Here is a 20,447-nt window from a genome sequence, read left to right as displayed (position 1 = left end):
CATATATTTGACATTATATGTAATATGTCATATATGTATATAAATATATATTCCATATAACTATATAATAAATAGTAAATATATAATAGGAATAACTTATTATATATAATAACATAATAATAAATATATTTAATAAATATAAAAGATGCGTCATATATCATAACGTTTTAAATTATAATAAATTGCAATCCACAACATATACTATATGATAAACATATTATGTGTATGTAAATATATGAAAGTATAATTTATGTATTATAATCTTATATGCTTTTTATATTATAAAGTTCATACAATGGTATATAATATTTGATATGTAAATATGAGGAAATATGTATAACTATAAAAGTTATGATTTAAAATATATTAAAATGCTATATGAAGCATATAATATTTTATATAATGATATAGTATATTAGTAACATATACAATGTATATAATATATAATGTAAATAACATATATTAAAATATTGTATAATGTTTGATAACTATATATTATATGATAGTATTATATATTAGTTATTTACATAATATTGATGGATAACGTTCTCTGTACTGTGCAATTTTATATACATTTAATATATCATTTAGTACATAATAAATGATTTTATATAACATATATTAAGTATAATATATGATATATCAAATATAACATGTAAGAAGTATGCTATATAATACCTTAAGAAATATATGTAATATATAATATACAGGAAAATATATTTATTTTAGAAATTATGTAATGATATGCACGCACATTATATTCTATAAATACATGACGTATACACATAGAGTGTATGAGAACATATGAACTACTATGTAGATACAATACTATCATCGCTCAAGGATCAAACAGCCAAGACAAAAGTTTTAATAGGCAGTAAATATGAAGTCTGGCAGTCAGAAGAGCCTTACAATCACTAATCCAAAAGAGATAACAGATGCAACACTGACATTGGCAGCAATAAAGAAGCAAAGTCGTACCCTTGTGCCAGAGAGCAGCACGGTCCCCCACCCCCCACCAGGATGTACTGTCCCCACGGCTCTCTGAAGGTGGCACGGACCCGCAGGTCCTAAGCCTCCGGCAATAATTAACATCTTCCCAGACTCGGCAAACATTGTGTGTTAAGTGTGGACACTCTCTTAAGAAGACAAACGAGTGTTTGAAACAAACAGATGGAAAGTCACATTCCAGACGATGTTGACTTAATTTGTGATCCCAGCTGGACATCAGCCCTGGGCTTCTGTAGGTCTCACCTCGGTCCTGCCGTCCAGCAGGAGCCCCTTCCCCGGCCACATTACTGTTCTACTCATGCAAAGACAACGTGGCTAACTGCAAAGAAAACTCCTTGAAACATAAACTCGTTAACCTTTCTGTTTCGTTGTTGAAAAGCGGTTTGTTTCCGAAGCTACATTGGCCTTTTTTTTTTTTTTTTTTTTTTTTAGAAACCTTGTAGCTAGAAATCAATAGATTTGAAAGCCCTGATTTTTTTTTTTTATTTTTTTTTAACGTTTATTTATTTTTGAGACAGAGAGAGACAGAGCATGAACGGGGAGGGTCAGAGAGAGGGAGACAGAGAATCCCAAGCAGGCTCCAGGCTCTGAGCTGTCAGCACAGAGCCCGACACAAGGCTCGATCGAATTCACGGACCATGAGATCCAACTTCGAGCAGGGCTCGAACTCACGGACCAGGAGATCATGACCTGGGCTGAAGTCAGACGCTTAACCGACTGAGCCACCCAGGCGACCCTGAAAGCCCTGATTTTGTTAGATAAAGATGATAATGGCTTTGTGGTAAAAGAATAATTGTAGGTAAATTTCCGGTTCTCACTGCAGCTGGCTCTCGTGTTTAGCATACAAAGTAAATGACACCGATGCAAATCCTGCTCTCTTTTGGAAATATATCCACGTAAGCCTTATGTGTATGCAAGGTGTAAAACGTAGAGATGTCTGTGTCCATATGTATGTGCAAATCGCAACATTATAATCATAAATATAAGACAACATATGAGGAACGACTGCAAAAATACAGTGTCTGACATATTTTTTTAAGCTCAAGTTTGCTTGAATACAGAGTCTAAAATGTTCCCGAACCCTGGACATTTTAGGACATTCACTCTCTATGTCACTCTGACTGCAACATTGTTATGGCTTCTTGAGAAAGTTAATAACTTGGGAAATGATCTTAAGTTGTGTCATCATATTGCCAACTAGACACACACACACACACACACACACACACACACACACAAGACGCCTCTCTGGTTTTTGACCTGCCTCTGTTTTTGATGCGCTTTTCAAAAGCCATGAAGGGAGGGGCGCTTGGGTGGCTCCCTCGGTTAAGCATCCAACTTGGGCTCAGGTCATGATCTCACGGTGCGTGGGTTTGAGCCCCACATAGGGGTCTGACAGCTCAGAGCCTGGAGCCTGCTTCCCATTCTGTGTCTCCCTCTCTCTCTGCCTCTCCCCTGCTCACACTCCCTCTGTCTCTCTCAAAAATAAACATTAAAAAAAAAAAATCTGTTTTAATCCCTGAACGGAAAAATACAGCAATGTATTTGGCAGGTGTCGTGCACGGAAATGCTGACTCGGCATTTCTCCCACATACATCGGATGAGCCCCGGAACTAAATGCAATTAATAGCGTTTACAAGGAACCTGAATCGCGGAATTAACATAGACGGCAGAATAAACATAATTATCTGTTAGTGGCAAACTCTCCCCTTCGGGTAAAACTGGTCTTGGACTTAAGATAGAAATGCCTTGTTTGCAAAGGAGATTATCCGGAAGGATAAAACACATCAAGGAAATAAACCACAATGTTGCAATGACACTAAGTTATCAGCCTACAGCTTGGCTTTACTTGTAGCAACTTTCAATAAGTTTCAGTATTTGTGTACATCTGCCAGGAAATTTAAAAAATATATATATATATTGTACTATGCACAGAGACATATATAAATCATGTATCCATACATATATGCACATTAATATTTCACTTGCATGGATAGATTTATATTAACATAATGATACACTGTTGATTCATAGATATTAAATACATCAAATGTATTAATATTGATAGATATTAAATAGATATTAAATAAATAGATATTCATAAATAATGACTATTAAATAGATATTAAATATTGAACACTTAAGTTAATTACATACTTAGTTGATTTAATATTCATAGGTACTAAATAAGTAGATATTAAATTAAAATTAACAGATATTAAATAGATATTAATCTTAATAGCTATTAAAGAGTGACAGATATTAATAGATATTAAATAAATATTAATAGATATTTATTATATATTAATACATATATATTATATATATTTAATAGATATTAAATATATAATTTAATATTAATAGATATGAAAGAGATATTAAATACATTAAGTATGCAATTAATAGATATTAAATATAAATTGAATAGAGACTAAATTAGTGGATATTAACTAAGTTAAATCAATATTGAATTAAATAGATATTAAATAAATAGATATTCATAAATAATGACTATTAAATAGATATTAAATATTGAACACTTAAGTTAATTACATACTTAGTTGATTTAATATTCATAGGTACTAAATAAATAGATATTAATAGACATTAAATTAAAATTAATAGATATTAAATAGATATTAATCTTAATAGCTATTAAAGAGTGACAGATATTAATAGATATTAAATAAATATTAATAGATATTTATTATATATTAATAGATATATATTATATATAGTTAATAGATATCAAATATATCATTTAATATTAATAGATATGAAATAGATATTAAATATATTAAGTATACAATTAATAGATATTAAATATAAATTGAATAGATGCTAAATTAATGGATATTAACTAAGTTAAATCAATATTAAATTAAATAGATATTAAATAGGTATTAAATATAAATAGATATTGAATAAATATTAAATAGAAATTAATATTACATGTTAATAGATATTAAATGAATATATATCTTCTATATGTAAGAGTAACATTTTCATATTTAAGGAACTTTGAATATATTTTAAAACACATTTCAAACTCTGTGAATATCAGTGTAGGCAGTCGGCACAGAATAGTTTTCAAGCTTCAAGTAGAGGGGGAGAAAATTGTACTGTGTTTCAACAGTAAAATACCCTAGGGGCGCCAGCGTGGCTCAGGTGGTTAAGCATCCAACTTTGGCTCAGATCATGATCTCAAGGTTCATGAGTTTGGGCCCCGTGTCAGGCTCTGTGCTGACAGCTCAGAGCCTGGAGCCTGCTTCCGATTCTGGCTCTCCCTCTCTCTTTGCCCCTTCCCCGCTCACGCTCTGTCTCTCTCTGTGTCTCAAAAATAAAATAAATACATAAATAAATGCAAAAAAAAATTCAAAAGTAAAATTCCCTCCTTGTCATTCATTCCATTTGTCTTATTCTGTGTCTTGATCGTATAGCTTTGAATCGAATGGCTTCGGTTTAGAATTCCCTCCTACATTTCTAAGTGCTTCTCGTAAAACGAACTAATACGAATAACAGGTTTCCTTTTATATGCATCAAAATAACGGGGAAGGACAGTATCCTTTAGTAACTTTACTAATTTCGTCCCTGTTTTCAAGACAGAAAACCCCACATTCGTCATCGTGACCGCTTTCTTGGGGGAATACTCACTGATTCTGCTGCACCTACGGCCAGATTTGAATTCGGTTCACGGGAACAAACACTTCTCGGCGGCCCCAACACATGCAAGGGCCCACCCGTTCCCAGAAACCCCGTTTTCCTCAATACTCACCCACCATCCAGTCCATTTCCTCGACGTTATCTCCATAGAGCCCGTATTTGCTGTGCCCCACAAACTTCTCTTTGGTGATCAGTGGGGTGTGCACGTGCAGAAAGGACACGAAGAGGAGGAAGGGGCCGCGTTTATACCTAACGGGTGGAACATTAACTGAGTTATCGCCACAGACAAAGGCGTTTTCTCCACTTGGCTATGACGCTGCACAGGTTGAAAGGTCTTGCAACAGTGGATAGAGGTTGTGCGAGTACTTCAGTCATCAATGCCACTCACGGGAGTAACAAAAAGTAGGGCGGAAAGACCGACCGTGGGTAGGAATAAACAATATGGGAACATTTGCACTGGCAACAAAATAGTGAGTTCTGACTTCGGAACAAAGAGTTCTTCATGCCCTCCTCCTCCTCCTCCTCCTCTTTCTCCCCAATTGCTGTCTGGAACATAGACGTGATGGCTGGAGCTTTGGCATTAACTTTGAGCCATGAGGTTGCCGGCACAGCATCACAGGTCGCAAGAGAGGGTGCTAATCCATGTTGTTTCTTGTGTTCTGCATTTTAACGTCGCATGCAGCCATTTCAAATTGCCCCTTCACATACTCTTACAAGCGGGCATTATACAGGGTGAAGTGCATAGACATGGGGTGCGTTCTCTCAAGGACAGCCCTTGGGCTGAGTGAAAACTGGGCTGAGTGACTACGCTCTGACCGCTGTGTTAGGGCAAAGAACGAACGTGGGGGTCATGGAGGCATAGGAGTGAAGGAGGCTCCGTTGTCAGGGGTTAATCTCGTCTCCCATCTAGACCCCCATCCCCCATCTAGAAAGGAGCTTGTACTGAGCATATAAAACCTCAGGCGACATATCTGGAAATTGAATCACGGCCCCATCTTTCACGGACAGGGAGGCGTTTCCAGGCTGTTTCTGAGAAGAAGCAAAATCAGCAGCCATCCGAAAGCTCGAATCCATTTAGACACCAAGCCATTTCGAAGCAGTTTTGCATGAACAACAGCGAGCGAAATATAGCTCTTGGCCATTTCGGTGTTTAAAATTGGCAGGAAATTTAACTCTCAATTTTATTATTATTATTTTTTTAATTTTTAAAGTTTATTTTCAGAGAGAGAGAGCAGGGGAGGAGCAGAGACAGAGAGAGAGAGAGAGAGAGAGAGAGAGAGAGAGAATCCCAAGCAGGCTCTATGCTGTCCACACGGATCCCAACGTGAGGTTCACACTCAGGGACCGTGAGATCATGACCCGAGCCAAAGGCGGGGGGCTCCCGCGACTGAGCCGCCCGGGCGCCCCTCAATCTTATTCTAAGGAGAGACTCTGGTCTGTTGCAAACGTCACAGACAGACGTGCGCACACGCACAGGCCCGCGTCCCCAAGACAAAGCCAACGTCTCTGCCGTGCAAACCAGAGCCCCAAGCAGGAAGTCCGGCCGGCGGGGGCCGCGTACCTGTCGATAAAGGCGAGGGCCTCCTTGAGCAGGAGGGAGGTTACCCGCTCCTCGCGCATGGGCTGCTGGACGATGTCATGATTTCTCATCAGGATACAGTTCCAGCGTCTCGTGAACCCGTAGCTGGAGTACCAGGACAGGAAGAAGACGAAGGCCAGCAGGCCCAGGGCCAGGAGGACCTTCCAGGGCACGGGGAACCAGCGGGCGTATTTGGGGACGAGCAGCAGCACGGGCACGAGGCCGAGGACCGCCGTGGACATCCACAGCTTTATACGCAGCCAGCGGTGCAGCTCGGGGGTCCTGGACGCCTGGCAGTCACTGAGCAACCCAAAGGGCAGCCCATAGAAGTAGTCGAAGCCGTGGTTGAGCGGGTGGTAACAGTGGTCGTTCCGAGAGGCGCAGCTCAAGCCCTGGTGCCATTTGCCTGCAGGGGACACACAGCGTCACCGGGGCGCCAGGAACATCCGTCCGTCTGTGGAACGCATGGGTTCCCGTATTTCCCACCAACTCCGTAGCGGTCCCTACCACCCGCGCCTTGCGCACGAAAACAGGGCCACAGAAAACCGTCCGCGTGCTGCCCGGCCGGGAGTCCCCGCTGGGGGCAGGGGCGACAATTAGTGGGCAGAGCACAGCCACCTTCTCCATCAGACCCTTCCCAGGGGTCTGGAAGGAGCCAGAAAGCCAGATCGCATGTGCTGGGTGTTTTCTGCCCTCCTCTGAGCTGCTCGCCGTGGGTTTGCCCCCAGATGCTGTAATCTGACTCCTTTGTTCCATGTCCCCGAAAGGGAACCAGAATTCTACACAAAGATCTGGTCCAAGAGCCCTGAGTAACGATCATAAGGGAGCCACGACGAAAAGGACTCAGGTGATGGTTCCCATTCCTTTTATTGAGCACCTACTACATGGCCCACATACATGCTCATTCATTTACGCACGTGATTATACTCAACCCACTCCAGACCCCTTACTGCCAGGGAGAAATTCACCCTCGTATGAACAGGCCTCAGGTCATGTTAATTAAAAACAACAGAGCTGGATGGGAACTCAGGTTTGGCCGTGCCCTAGAACATTCCTGAAAGATCGCGTACAAGATCTCCATCCACACGGTGCCCATTGGGGTTCATTGAGGGATGATTGCGCTACAGGTCACAGACGGGGGAACCAGGGTCATTCTTTTTTTTTATTTGACTGCTTCAAGCGAGGGCAGCCGAGATCCTCGAAGAAGCCTGAAGAGACTGGGTACAGGAAGCAGGTGGCATCTTGTTGGCTCATCTCTTGTTGGGGGAAAAATGCACTGGATAGAAATTCCATGGAAAAAAAACTTGATGGGATGCTGTCACAGCGTCATGGGTCTCCCCAAAAGGGTGTAAGATATCAAACAACCCGTATAAACAGATTTCGTAGCCCCAATTTCTTGTCTTTACCTTACTTTGTTGTAAGAGTACAGTATATACTTTGTTGTAAGAGTACAGTATACACTTTGTTGTAAGAGTACAATATACACTTTGTTGTAAGAGTACAATATACACTTTGTTGTAAGAGTACAATATACACTATCTACAACTTGCAAATATCTTCTCTTTAGCTTACTCTGTTGTAAGAACACAATATATACTATATATAACTTACAAATATGTGTTCATCAATTGTTTGTGTTATCGGTAAGGCTTCCGGTCAATAGCAACCTATTAGTAGTTAAGTTTGGTGTGGGGGGTTGGGGGGGGAGTTAGAAGCTGTATGTGGGTTATCAGCTGTGTTCCTCCCCCCCCCCCAACTCTCTCTCAAAATAAATAAATAACCTTTCGGGGCGCCTGGGTGGCGCAGTCGGTTGAGCGTCCGACTTCAGCCAGGTCACGATTTCGCGGTCTGCGAGTTCGAGCCCCGCGTCGGGCTCTGGGCTGATGGCTCAGAGCCTGGAGCCTGTTTCCGATTCTGTGTCTCCCTCTCTCTCTGCCCCTCCCCCGTTCATGCTCTGTCTCTCTCTGTCCCAAAAATAAATAAACGTTGAAAAAAAAAATTAAAAAAATAAATAAATAAAAATAAATAACCTTTCAAATAAATAAATAAAAGTGCACTCACCTCCCGGCTGCTAATGATGTCATAAAACTAGCATCTCCCCCCGCAACACACACACACACAGAATGTCCCATCTTAGGGATAAGAATGTACAAGCTGTTGTTCCTGCCGCTGACTCCCCCAATACCCTGCTCTGGACTCCGGAAAGGTCCTGAGTAATCGTGCATCTGACTCCTTCCCCGCGTGTCTCCTGCCACCCAGAAGTCAGCTGGCGTGCACCCAGCAGACGCCCCCCGGGAGGGCTGAGCCCCACTGCCAGGGGACGTGCGTCCCCACGTGTCCACAGCCCGTACCTATGAGTCCCGTGCGATAGCCCCGATGTTGTAGCAGCTTGGCGAAGGTGGTTTCGTTGGTGGGCAGACCGCCCGAGCCTCCGAGCCAGGTAAGGACGCGGTTCAGGTTGAAGGGAGACGCCATCCCTAAACTCACAGAAGCAGAGAGCAGGTGACGTGTACAGGCTGCGTGGTGACACGAGAAATCCCAGGGCTCATAGTCCTTTCCTTCAAGCGTCTCCCCGACACTGTGCTTTCCCCAATTGTACGTGCTTCCTTTGCGTCTACTTAGCTAACCCTCACATTTGTCACATGCACCTGCTGTCTTGTCGTCAGGATCCCCAGCTCCAGAAAGCATGCCCGGTCACAATGGAATCTCATATTAACCGTGCAGGACTCTTCAGTACATACACATGCCCCAAACATTGTGCGGGGCGTATCTGTGCTGAAAATTTATTCCCTGATTGTGCGAGGTTCCAGTGTAACTGGGTGACGTCGCTGGACCTCGATTCTCAACTTTGATCTCATCTTTCTTTTTAAGACTTTTTTTAATGTTTTATTTATTTTTGAGCGAAAGAGAGGAACAGAGCGCAAGTAGGGGAGGGGCAGAGAGAGAGGGAGCCACAGAATCGCAAACAGGCTCCAGGCTCCGAGCCATCAGCACAGACCCCATGCAGGACTCGAACTCACGAACCGTGAGATCACGACCTGAGCCGAAGTAGGACGCTTAACGGACTGAGCCACCCCGGCGCCCCTCATCACATCTTTCTACACGGTGAGAAGCCCACTCTTCTCCAGACCTTCCTCTGAACTTTACATCCTATCTGGACATCTCTATAGCAACGAATCCCAATCTTGGCCTGACCAACACACCAGTCCACAGTCATGTGACTTCAAACCTACCTCAGCCAAGGGCGCCATGATGCCCCCAGCCACCCAACGCACAAATTCCTTTCCTAGCCTCTTTGTCACACACCCTGCCCTGGTCTGCCCTATCCAGTGTCCAGTCCTGATAATTCTGTCCCGGTAAACGCTAGGGATATCTATCATAGCTTCGGAGCACAGCTTCCACTGGGCTGTATGGCATCCACCAGCCACTCTCCATGCATCATCTCAGTCACCTTCTCAACAACCCTTCCAACCTACACGCCTCCACTGGTCAAACCTCATGAGTGTCCGTCCAGCACCCGTGACAGGAATCTAAGTCTGGGGTGTAGACTGCACAGTCTTTTGATTATCGGTGTGGCCACCTCCTTCTCCACACACTCATGCGTGACTGCGTTACCTGAGCGTGTTATTGCCTCTGCTGGGCACACCCTTCCTCCTGAGTCCTGACTCAGAAACGCTGCATTTTTAGGAACACGTTCCAGGACAACTTTCTGCGGATGCTTTACGGGCCCTTAGGGGCTTCCAAAGCTCACTGAACTGTTCCTTGCATCCCAACCACTAAAACACATGCGCCTTGAGGTATGTCCTATTTACGTCACAATGATCACCTATAAATAAAAGGTACCAATGTGCACGATCAATAACAAAAAATCAATATATGTTTCAATAGCCTTGTGATCCAACCTACAGCTTTGTTTTTCCCTTCCCAAGAGCAACGGGTACATTAAAAACGATGCCTTTTGCCAAATCCTAGAAGGCAAAAAGCATGCCTGTCATTTGCAAGGAAAGTGGTTACATCTTCTCATTAAATGTAGATATCTGTATACACCTTGGTGTGTGTACAAAAGTTTGATGGGCGCCATTCACACGACATGACACTCAACACCTAAAAGAGCTTAAAAACATCTCCATCCTGCCGAGCCCTCAGCCACGCCAGCTCCCCTCTCAGAGGCGGCCGGCGTGACCAGCTGCTTTTCCAGGACAATGATGAAGCTCTATTCCATTGTGCACAACCTCTACTCTGCGTTTTCAGGTTGCTTTCCCCATCTAACAAAAAACATCTTGCAGCACGCTCAGGGTCCACGTGTTAGAAGATTTGTCTACCATTTTAAAGATGCGTTGGGTTCCACACCATTGACTTGATCACTTCCTACCGACAGACATTTAATGTTATTTCCCCAGTTGACTTGCTCCCTCAAACGGTTCAGAAAACTCATTTTCACATCATCAGTACCCAGATTCCTGATTTCTCAGGGTGCCTGGGTGGCTCAGTCGGTTAAGCTTCTGACTCTTGATTTCAGCTCAGCTAGTGATCTCCCGGTTTGTGAGTTCGAGCCCCATGTCGGGCTCTACACTGGCAACACAGAGCCTGCTTGTGATTCTCTCTCTCCCTCTCTCTCTGACCCTCCTGCTCTCTCTCTCTCTCTTTCAAAATCAATAAATAAACTTTAAAATAAAAGTCTTTAAAAAAAAACGAGAGCCTTGATTTCTGCCAAATCTGAGTGGCGAAAACATCTCATGAAGGTCCACCACCATTACTCTTATGAAGACAGGTGGACATTACATCCCTTTGTTCAAAAGCTTGATCTTGGTTTTATTTTCAGCCTGGCACCTTTCCTAAACTATTTTGCTGAAAGCTAGGGATAAGAAACATTGGTAACTTCTCCATCATAAAAGGTTGGCTATGTTCTTGCTGAGTCCAAAAGTTGGACAAGGAGCTGGGACACTGCTCGCCAAACCCGGCCACTGGATGCGCACAGTGGGGCAGCCTGGGAGGCACTTGTCAAGACACTCGGCTGCGTAAACTCTGCAGGTATAAAAACATGACTCCCATTTGCACTGAGATTCTTAATCCCATAAATGACCGGTCTCGAGAATCCTTACGAGGAGGAGCGAACAATAAACAAATAAGAAGGAAGCACGAGAGCAAGACAAGACTGTTGAGTTCCTGCACCTGATCTGACAGGGTACCGGCCGGTCAGGAAGGCAGTCCTACTCGGGGTGCACACAGACGCGGCCGCCAGGTGCTGGGTGAGCCGCACGCCCTCACTCGCCAGGCGGTCGATATTCGGTGTGCTGCGGGCAGACAGACAGGCGGAAGATTCAGCACCTGTGTTTCGCATTCTCAGCAAAGCACGGAACATTCGAAGCCATCCACTCTGGCGTGAGTCCCACTCACCCTGTTCCCGCCAAACCTTATAAAACACATGCTCTTTAACCTTCTATCCATCCACCTGCTGGGGCGCATCGATGCCCAGAAGGGGCACGAAAACAGAGTTTACAAGAATATGTCTCCAGGCACAACTGCGTGTAGAATTCAACTATTACCGCCGCGGGCGCATTGGCCTGTCCATGCAAAACTTAGCCTGTTTGGTTGGGGTAACTTGGATCACATTAAATTTTACTCTAATTCTTCTAGGAAAAGGTGACTTAAAAAAAATAACCGAATTGTGACATTTTGGATGGTCCCTTATTGCTTGCTTTGGTCGTCTGATATTTTAAGGTCTCCAAAATCTTTCAGGAGAACAGTAGACTGTAGGCTCTCCGATGATGAAAGCATGTCCCCAGTCTTGATGACGTACTACTCACACAACCGCACAGCGGTGTGATGGGGGAGGGTCTCAGATACGCCCAAAGAGCCTCAGTGTCGGTGTTGGGGACGGTCTGTGTGTACCTCCCAGTACTTTGTGTGGAGAGAGTCACCACCTGGTTGACAGTCACAAGAATCCCGGACAGTCTTCCATCTTAACCACGACTGGAGGAGGTGACTAGAGAACACTGCTCGTGTGGCCCCAAATTGCCCTTAAGAAAACCAAAACTATGCTTAAAATACAGGACTGGTCCATGACCCACGTTGCAAGGACAAATAATATCAACGTGTGCTGTTGACGGCCACGCGGGATGTGCTGTCTGTTATGGTGGCCCTGGGACGGGATGCGGTATCCGTTATACCGCGGTCGTATGTGGTAGGGACGGTCATGGGTGATAGGACTCAGCAGATGTGAAATTTCCAGAAGAAACCAACCCTGAGAGACAGAAAGCAGATGGGCAACTAGCAGTCGAGGGACCAGGGTGTCACCATCTGGGGACGGGCGGCCTCCTTACCTCACTGTGTTATTGCCGTAGCAACAGACATCTCCCACCCCGAGGTCATCCGCCATCAGGAGCACAATATTGGGCCTTGAATTCCTCGTCATCAGCGCTGAGCTCAGGCCCCCAAACAGGCACCAGAGGTGAACGGACAGCCAGCAGGTCCTGGAGGCGTTTGGGGACGTGACAAACAGAAGACTGTCAACCAAGTCTGCATGTCGGGCAACTGAAAATATGACACACTGTGATTCCTCACCCATTCCGACTACACCAAGGACCTGAGTGGGCTTGCTCAGAGGCCACAAGTTTTGTGTTTTAAAGTCGTGTGTTTTTTTTTTTTAACATTTATTTATTTTTGAGACAGAGAGAGACAGAGCATGAACGGGGGAGGGGCAGAGAGAGAGGGAGACACAGAATCGGAAGCAGGCTCCAGGCTCCGAGCCATCAGCCCAGAGCCCGACGCGGGGCTCGAACTCACGAGCTCTGAGATCACGATCAGAGCTGAAGTCGGACGCCCAACTACAGAGCCACCCAAGCATCCCAAAACTCATGTTTTGTGTTAACGTACTCTCACGTTCAAATTAGTTTTATATGTCTGGTGATATTTAAATTCTTATCATGTTACACAGGGTTTTGTGATAGGAAACCCTTAAAGAAGACCAACAGTACAAGGGCACCGGGGTGGCTCCGTCTGTTGGGAGTCCCACTCTTGATTTTGGCTCAGGTCACGACCTCAGGGTCACAGGATCGAGCCCCACGTTGTGCTCTGTGCTGACAGTATGGAGTCTGCTTCGGATTCTCTCTCTCTCTGCCCCTCTCCCCCACATTCACTCATGCTCTCTCTCTCTCTCTCTCTCAAAATAAATAAATAAAACTTAAAAAAAAAAAAAGACTTAATAGCAATTAACCATGAGTGCAAGGCCTAATAGTTTGATTGATTTAAATAAAAACTGAAAATGGAAAATCAGAGGCTAGCCACCAGCTAGCCAAGCCTTTTGCTTTTTTTTTTCAACGTTGACCTGTCCTTTTTAAAATACTAAAATATATACCTAAAATACCATCGGGAATGCTTTTGACACCCGAAAGGGGAAATGTAACCTACTTCTATATCCTACTGAGTGTTAGGCTGTAGAATCACCCATTTGTCACTGCCGAATGGTACCCTATGGGCAGAAAAGCACAAACAGCTTTTGACCGAAATCCCCGCTGAGATGAGGACCTTTCTCTGGTGCAAGAAGCTGGTTCCCCAACCCCAGAGTTTCCATCCGACCCATTTTACCTTCTGTTAGTTCTACCTCAAAAAAGAATATCTTAAATCCACTGGCCTCCATCCATTTTCATGGTGTCTGTCACTCACATATCCGAAGACTCTCCTGAATGGCCTGCCTGGCCCTTCCCGGTTTTGCCACTTGGGCTGCACCAAAATGCAGCCAAGCACAGCGACCCTATCAATATACAAAGCTGGTTGCTGTGCTCCCTAGAGAATTCCAATGGCCTCCCATTGCGCCATGATTGACAAGCCTCAGCAAATGGTGCTCTGCTACTCTGTCATGGCTTCCTCTCTCTGCCCACCCCCCACCCCTCGCTCCTCCATGGGCATCCTTAAAATCCCTACAACAATCTGTGACTTTGGCCCTTGTACAACTCCCACCTCCGTGCTGTCATCCTTAAGGTAGGCCTTCCTCAGAAAAGCCACCCTGTAGGATGCCATCAACCCATAGCCCCCGGCACACCCCTCATGACCCTCATCACGTGTCCAGCAGACAAAGCAGAGCTAACATCAGCGAGGGTGAACAGCACTGGGACATCGAACCCTTCCGTCTGGATACAAAGGACAATGACAGTTTACGAGGCCGCATACTTACCACTTACGGAATGGCCACATCATGGCTGCAACAGCGATATCTCTCTCATGGGCAGACGAGTCCACCCGTGAACGCGGTCACCCCCTCGATTCTTTATACCTAATTGCAAACAAGTCGCGTTTGACCAGACAGAATGTGACAAACACCTTGCGTGACCCAGTCATTCCTGGACACTTGTCGTGGCAGACTCCCCACAAATGATGATCTGGCCACAAAAACCCTTCATTCCAGAGTCAGTAGAACAAATAAGTCATCAACTCACTGACTGACATTTTTCAGGGCGCCTCGGGGGCTCAGTCGGTTGAGTGTCCAGCTCCAGCTCAGCTCGTGATCTCACGGTTCGTGAGTTTGAGCCCCGTGTAGGGTTCACTGCGGTTAGCACAGAGCCTGCTTCCGATCCTCTCTCTCCCTCTCTCTCTGCCCCTCTCCCCGCTCGTGCTCTCTCAAAAATAAGTACACATTTTTTTTAAATTTTTTTTTTCAACGTTTTTTATTTATTTTTGGGACAGAGAGAGACAGAGCATGAACGGGGGAGGGGCAGAGAGAGAGGGAGACACAGAATCTGAAACAGGCTCCAGGCTCCGAGCCATCAGCCCAGAGCCCGACGCGGGGCTCAAACTCACGGACCGCGAGATCGTGACCTGGCTGAAGTCGGACGCTTAACTGACTGCGCCACCCAGGCGCCCCAGTACACATTTTTTTAAAGAAAGGAAAGAACGTTTTTCTGCTCAAGGTGCCTAATCAATGCCTACCTTAAAAAGCACAGTGATCAACACCATGAACCCGTGGCCGCATTGGCCAAACTCATTGAGGTCAAGAAGACATGTTTAGCCTCTGTAATTATGATGATTTTATAAGAGTCCAAAGACTGGAAGAGTCCTGTATCCCACCCCCACCCCCCCGCCAAAGACCCTCAGATGGCTCCAGGTGGGTGAGGTTTTGTAGGCTGATGGGCCACCCCCAAGGAAAATGATATATAATCATGGTTAATGACCCCACCATAGAGTTTACAGGGTTTCCTCATCCCCAAGGCATTTCCACACACATGTTCCCATTGGCTCCTTAAAACATTTCACCCTGCTTGCCTTGAAGGGTTAATGACACTTTTGTTTTATGGGAGAAGGAGCTGCGGTGAGAGAGTTTGGAACACTTTCACGAAGGCCAGTGAATTGGAGAGGTCCCATTTGGATGGTCTCTGCCTCTCCATCGTGTGTGTGTGTGTGTGTGTGTGTGTGTGTGTGTGTGTGCAGTTCTCACCTTCTCATCTTAGACCTCCAGTGACGATCTCAAGTGACACAGTTCTAGAAGCTGACTCTCCTGGGGCATTTGGTGAGGCTCACACCCCACCATTCAGCGGTGGCCCGTTTTCTCTGACCCATGGTACCCCATCAATACGTTACTAAGAGAAAGGTTATCAGGTGCTGATAAGGAAGAACCTTTGGGTGGGGCTTTATATGGGAATAGGGTCTTTGCAGATATGATTAAGTGAAGGATCTGAGATGAGCTCATCCTGGATCAGGGTGGTCCTAAATCCAAGGGCAGGTGTCCTTGTAAGAGACAAGAGGAGGCAGACACAGAAGAGAAGCCACGTGAAGGCAGAGGCAGAGACGGGAGGGAGGCGGCCACAAGTCCAGGGACGTCTGGAGCCCCAGAAGCTGGAAGAGGCAGGAAGGACCCTCCCCTGGAGCCTGTGGAAAGAGCACAGCCCTGCTCTGGATCTCAGTGATCCTTCCCTGCCTGGGTCTCAGCAGCCCTGCCCTTAGTTTGTGACCATTTGTTACACCAGCCCGAGGAGACAAATAGAAGTAATTGTAGGGGAGTGGGGGGGGGGGGGGGCGGGGAGCAGAAAACTTCCCTGTGCCAAGAGACACGATCAGCAAAGCAAAAGTGGCATGTTCAGAGAAGGAGAAAACATTTGCAATATTTTCTATCAATCGATAGACAAGGGAGAAAGATACCGTAAAAATCAGACATAGGTTGTCCACAGGCAACTGACACACACAGACACGGTTAATGAGCACATCGCTGTAGGCTTAGCCTCTTTGGCAACCGGAACAGGTACGTTTTCAGCATCACCAGGCCGTACAGCTATCAAACCTCCAGTAATTTCTCCAGGGTCAACAGTGGGCACTTGTGCTGCCGGTGAAAGCTTCTGTGGGGGTACGTGGCCATTAAATAGTAGATTAAAAAAATATCATAAGCTATCACACACCGCTTGTGATTTCTTACCCCGGACAAACGCTCGGCCAGCGTGCAACACGCAGGAGTGAGGGTGTTCAGGGCAACACTGCTTCTATTTATTTTTATTTTTATTTTTATTTATTTTAAAAATTTTTTTAATGTTTATTTATTTTTGAGACAGAGAGAGACAGAGCATGAACGGGGAGAGTCAGAGAGAGAGGAAGACACAGAATATGAAGCAGGCTCCAGGCTTCCAGCTGTCAGCACAGAGCCCGAAGCGGGGCTCGAACGCACCAACCGTGAGATCATGACCTGAGCCGAAGTCGGACGCTTAACCGACTGAGCCACCCAAGCGCCCCATCACCCTGCTTTTAAATATGCTGAAGCCGGCTGAAATCGTGCTGTGGTGACATCGCTAATTAACCCGGCATACACTCTTAGTGCGGAATTCTGTGCTCTTTTCCTTAAAATAGAGAGGATGTACGCGTCGATCCTTTAGGGTTTTTTGATGGTAAAGCTGTATCATCCTGCGAGGCATTCGTCAACCCCAGCTGACATCCAAACACTAATTACTTTGACGGGACCTTTCATCCAGGGGCACACAGATGCTACCTGGGTGTCATGGCCTCACGCTTTGGAGGACGGGGGATAATCATATGATTTGCCCCACTCTTCCGCGGATACAGTGGGCTCCAGGAGTGGGGCTGTAGCTTAGGGTCAACCAATAAAGTCAACTGCAGCCTAATTAAAACACTGTCTCTAATTAAGACCCACTAGCCAAGACCTTCCAGGCATCGAAGCCAGTCCTTTCTTTGCCCTGTGCTCAGAGCCAAGCCCTGCAGCGGAGAGAGTCAAGGCAGCCAACGCAGAGATGCATAAAGAAATCCCCACGGATCACGATCTCTCAGTGTCAGCACTGAGAGCATCATCTGGGGCTGGGTGGCTCTCGCATGAAGGGGAGGAGCGATGTCTCTGGTCTCCACCCGCCACCTGCTATGGGAACCCCCACTCCACACATGACAACTAAAGTTATTCCCAGACATCGCCCAGTGTCCCCCAGGGGCATCACACGGTCCCGTCTCCGTGGCAAGCTGCACTGAAGCAGCCTGATGGGAAATCATTCTCGGATGGTATCGAAAGCTCTTGATTCATCCTGCAAGATTCCGATTTTCTCATCCAGAGCTGTGGCTTGAGAATAGACCATCTGTGATTCTCTTCTATGTTTTCCCTAGTTTATATATGAGACTGAAAACTGAAGTTGACAGTTTTGTGAGGGCTCTGTTTTACTGAGTCCTTCTGGAAAGAATTGAACACGTGGAGTATGGCTTTATCACCTTGGGTCTCCTCACGCATCCGAGAGACTTCTAAAAACATTCACATCAATCCCCAGACTTCCTCCAACTTGCCTGATCTTCAGTGACCCTGGCAACGTCATTATGATAAAATATAACAGGGAATACTCAACAGTAAAAAAAAAAAAAAAATTTAAATACGCCTGTTATTTTTTTCCCACTAACAATTCATACAAAAAACCCACGTTTTTCACAGGATGAGAAAAACTCATTACTTGCTTTTAGCTAAGAAAAACTCCACTAATAAAACATTCAATGACACCATTATGAAGTAAATTCAGAGACCAGAAGCCTGGTTTCCAAATTGGCAAAATTCTTATGGTATGGGTCCACCTGTGGTTTTCAATATTTTAGTGTTTGTTCATTCACTGCAATGGTACATTATCCCATTCAAGGAGGATAACAGATAGCTGAAAGGGAGAAAGAAAGAAAGAAACAAGAAAAGAAAGAAACAAGGAAAGAAGAAAGAAAAAAAGAAAGAAAGAAAGAAAGAAAGAGAAAAGAGGGAAGGAGGAAGGAAGGGAGAGAGTGAAGGAGGAAAAGAGCGAAGGAAGGAAGGAGAAAGAAAGAAAGAAAGAAAGAAAGAAAGAAAGAAAGAAAGAAAAGGGAGGGAGGGAGGGAGGGAGGAAGGAAGGAAGGAAGAGATTGGGAGGGAAGGCGGAGGGAGTAAGAAACAAAAGGAAAGAAAGAAAGAAAGAAAGAGGAAAGAGAAAGAAAGAAAAGAGGGAAGGAGGAAGGAAGGGAGTGAAGGAGGGAAGGAGAGAAGGCAGGAAGGAAAGAAGGAAGGAAGGAAGGAAGGAAGGAAGGAAGGAAGGAAGGGATTGGGAAGGAGGGGGGGAGGGGGTAAGAAACAAAAGGAAAGAAAGAAAGAAAGAAAGAAAGAAAGAAAGAAAGAGAAAGCAAAATTCAAAGTTTACAAACTTACTCGTAGAGATTTTACCATTGTACTACCAAGCAAAGGCCACCCACCTCCAAGACCTCTGATTACCCTCCCTACTTGTCTTCCTGGAAACACCATAAATACTCTTAAACACTTAACATCCACTCCAGAAAATGCAATTTTATACAGATATCTCCTCACAGGTGAGTGGGTAAATCAATTTTTTTTTAAATTTTTTTTTCAGCGTTTATTTATTTTTGGGACAGAGAGAGACAGAGCATGAACGGGGGAGGGGCAGAGAGAGAGGGAGACACAGAATCGGAAACAGGCTCCAGGCTCTGAGCCATCAGCCCAGAGCCTGACGCGGGGCTCGAACTCACGGACCGCGAGATCGTGACCTGGCTGAAGTCGGACGCTTAACCGACTGCGCCACCCAGGCGCCCCGTGAGTGGGTAAATCAATTCTGGGATATCTAGAATCCTATAGAATATCATCCGGCCACCATAAGGAGCAAACTGTCAATAACACAGGCAACACCAGGGAGGGATCTCCAAGTGATTAGGCTGAGTAAAAAAAAAAAAAAGCCACAAAAAAGAATATATAATATTTCACACTCCCAGTTATATAAAATCCTAGAAAACATAAAAAAAAGAGAGAGAGAGAGAGAGAGAGAGAGAGATGATTTAATACAACTAACACTCAACCCTTCATGCTCAACCTTGTTGACTGTTAAAAATTTCAGCACACCAAACTGGAATTAGTTTAACTTAACGTCTTTTACATTAATTATATGAACTTAACATATTTTACTTACTTGAAACAAGTGGTTTCTCCAATTCCTACATTTGTGGACACGGGTCCTGTGCGTCCAGGCTCCTGCCACGGTTCCAAGAGACTGCGCTCGTTATTATAATGAAACGTTTATTAAGTACCAAGGTTGTGCCCTGCTCAAGTCTGTCAATTATCTTTATATTTAAATATAACCTACCTGGCAGCTGTTACATACTTATTTACCAAAGGAATATTTCATCTCAGGTTTCAACTGCCACCAAATACTCATGTATAATTAAGGAGACTTAATTAAGTCGAATATGTTTTCTGCCAGGATAATTTAAAAAAACCAAAATCTCCACCAAGGATTCCAGTTAGACTTTCAAAATAGCGACGAGAGGGTAGATGTACAACAAGAATTTCACCATCTTCAATTCTGACGCCAACTTTCAAGAGTAGCTTCTGTCTTGTGGTCTACATGTGTCTTACAAACACTGCATCATGTGTGGCTGCAACTTGCACCTCTGAGGAAGGTGAGGGTCATTAGCTGCATTGATACCTGGAGACATAATGGCACTGAGACAGCATGCAATATTCAGTTAGACACTCCAAGAACAATAGATGATAGAAGAAATGCTTCGAGGGAAGATAGAGATAGGTAGATAGATACAGGGATGAATAGATAGATATACAGATGGATGGATGGATAGATAGATGATAGATAATAGATGGATGGATAGGTAGGTGATAGATAATAGATGAAGAGATACATGGATAGATAGATACATAGATGGGACAGATGATAGATAGATAGATAGATATTAGATGGATTTATAG

At 44.7% G+C, this 20,447-nt stretch overlaps 1 protein-coding gene across 1 annotated transcript in view; it reads right to left on the bottom strand.

Moving 5' to 3' along the window:
- Nucleotides 1-20,220, bottom strand: part of ARSH (arylsulfatase family member H) — a 27,401-nt gene extending 7,181 nt beyond the window's left edge. The window contains exons 1-7 of the mRNA XM_045471793.1: nt 19,654-20,220; nt 14,427-14,525; nt 12,577-12,726; nt 11,426-11,547; nt 8,605-8,730; nt 6,236-6,659; nt 4,787-4,923 (exon numbers count right to left, since the gene is read on the bottom strand). Of these exons, the coding sequence (XP_045327749.1) occupies nt 4,787-4,923; nt 6,236-6,659; nt 8,605-8,730; nt 11,426-11,547; nt 12,577-12,726; nt 14,427-14,449 (982 nt within the window). The 5' untranslated portion in view covers nt 14,450-14,525; nt 19,654-20,220. The remainder of the gene's footprint in view (nt 1-4,786; nt 4,924-6,235; nt 6,660-8,604; nt 8,731-11,425; nt 11,548-12,576; nt 12,727-14,426; nt 14,526-19,653) is intronic.
- Nucleotides 20,221-20,447: the final 227 nt, after the last annotated feature.

This window comes from Leopardus geoffroyi, chromosome X (genome assembly GCF_018350155.1).
Source record: "Leopardus geoffroyi isolate Oge1 chromosome X, O.geoffroyi_Oge1_pat1.0, whole genome shotgun sequence".
Lineage (NCBI taxonomy): Eukaryota > Metazoa > Chordata > Mammalia > Carnivora > Felidae > Leopardus > Leopardus geoffroyi.
The sequence above is the reverse complement of the archived record's forward strand: the minus strand, read 5'-3'. Positions and strand labels throughout refer to the sequence as shown.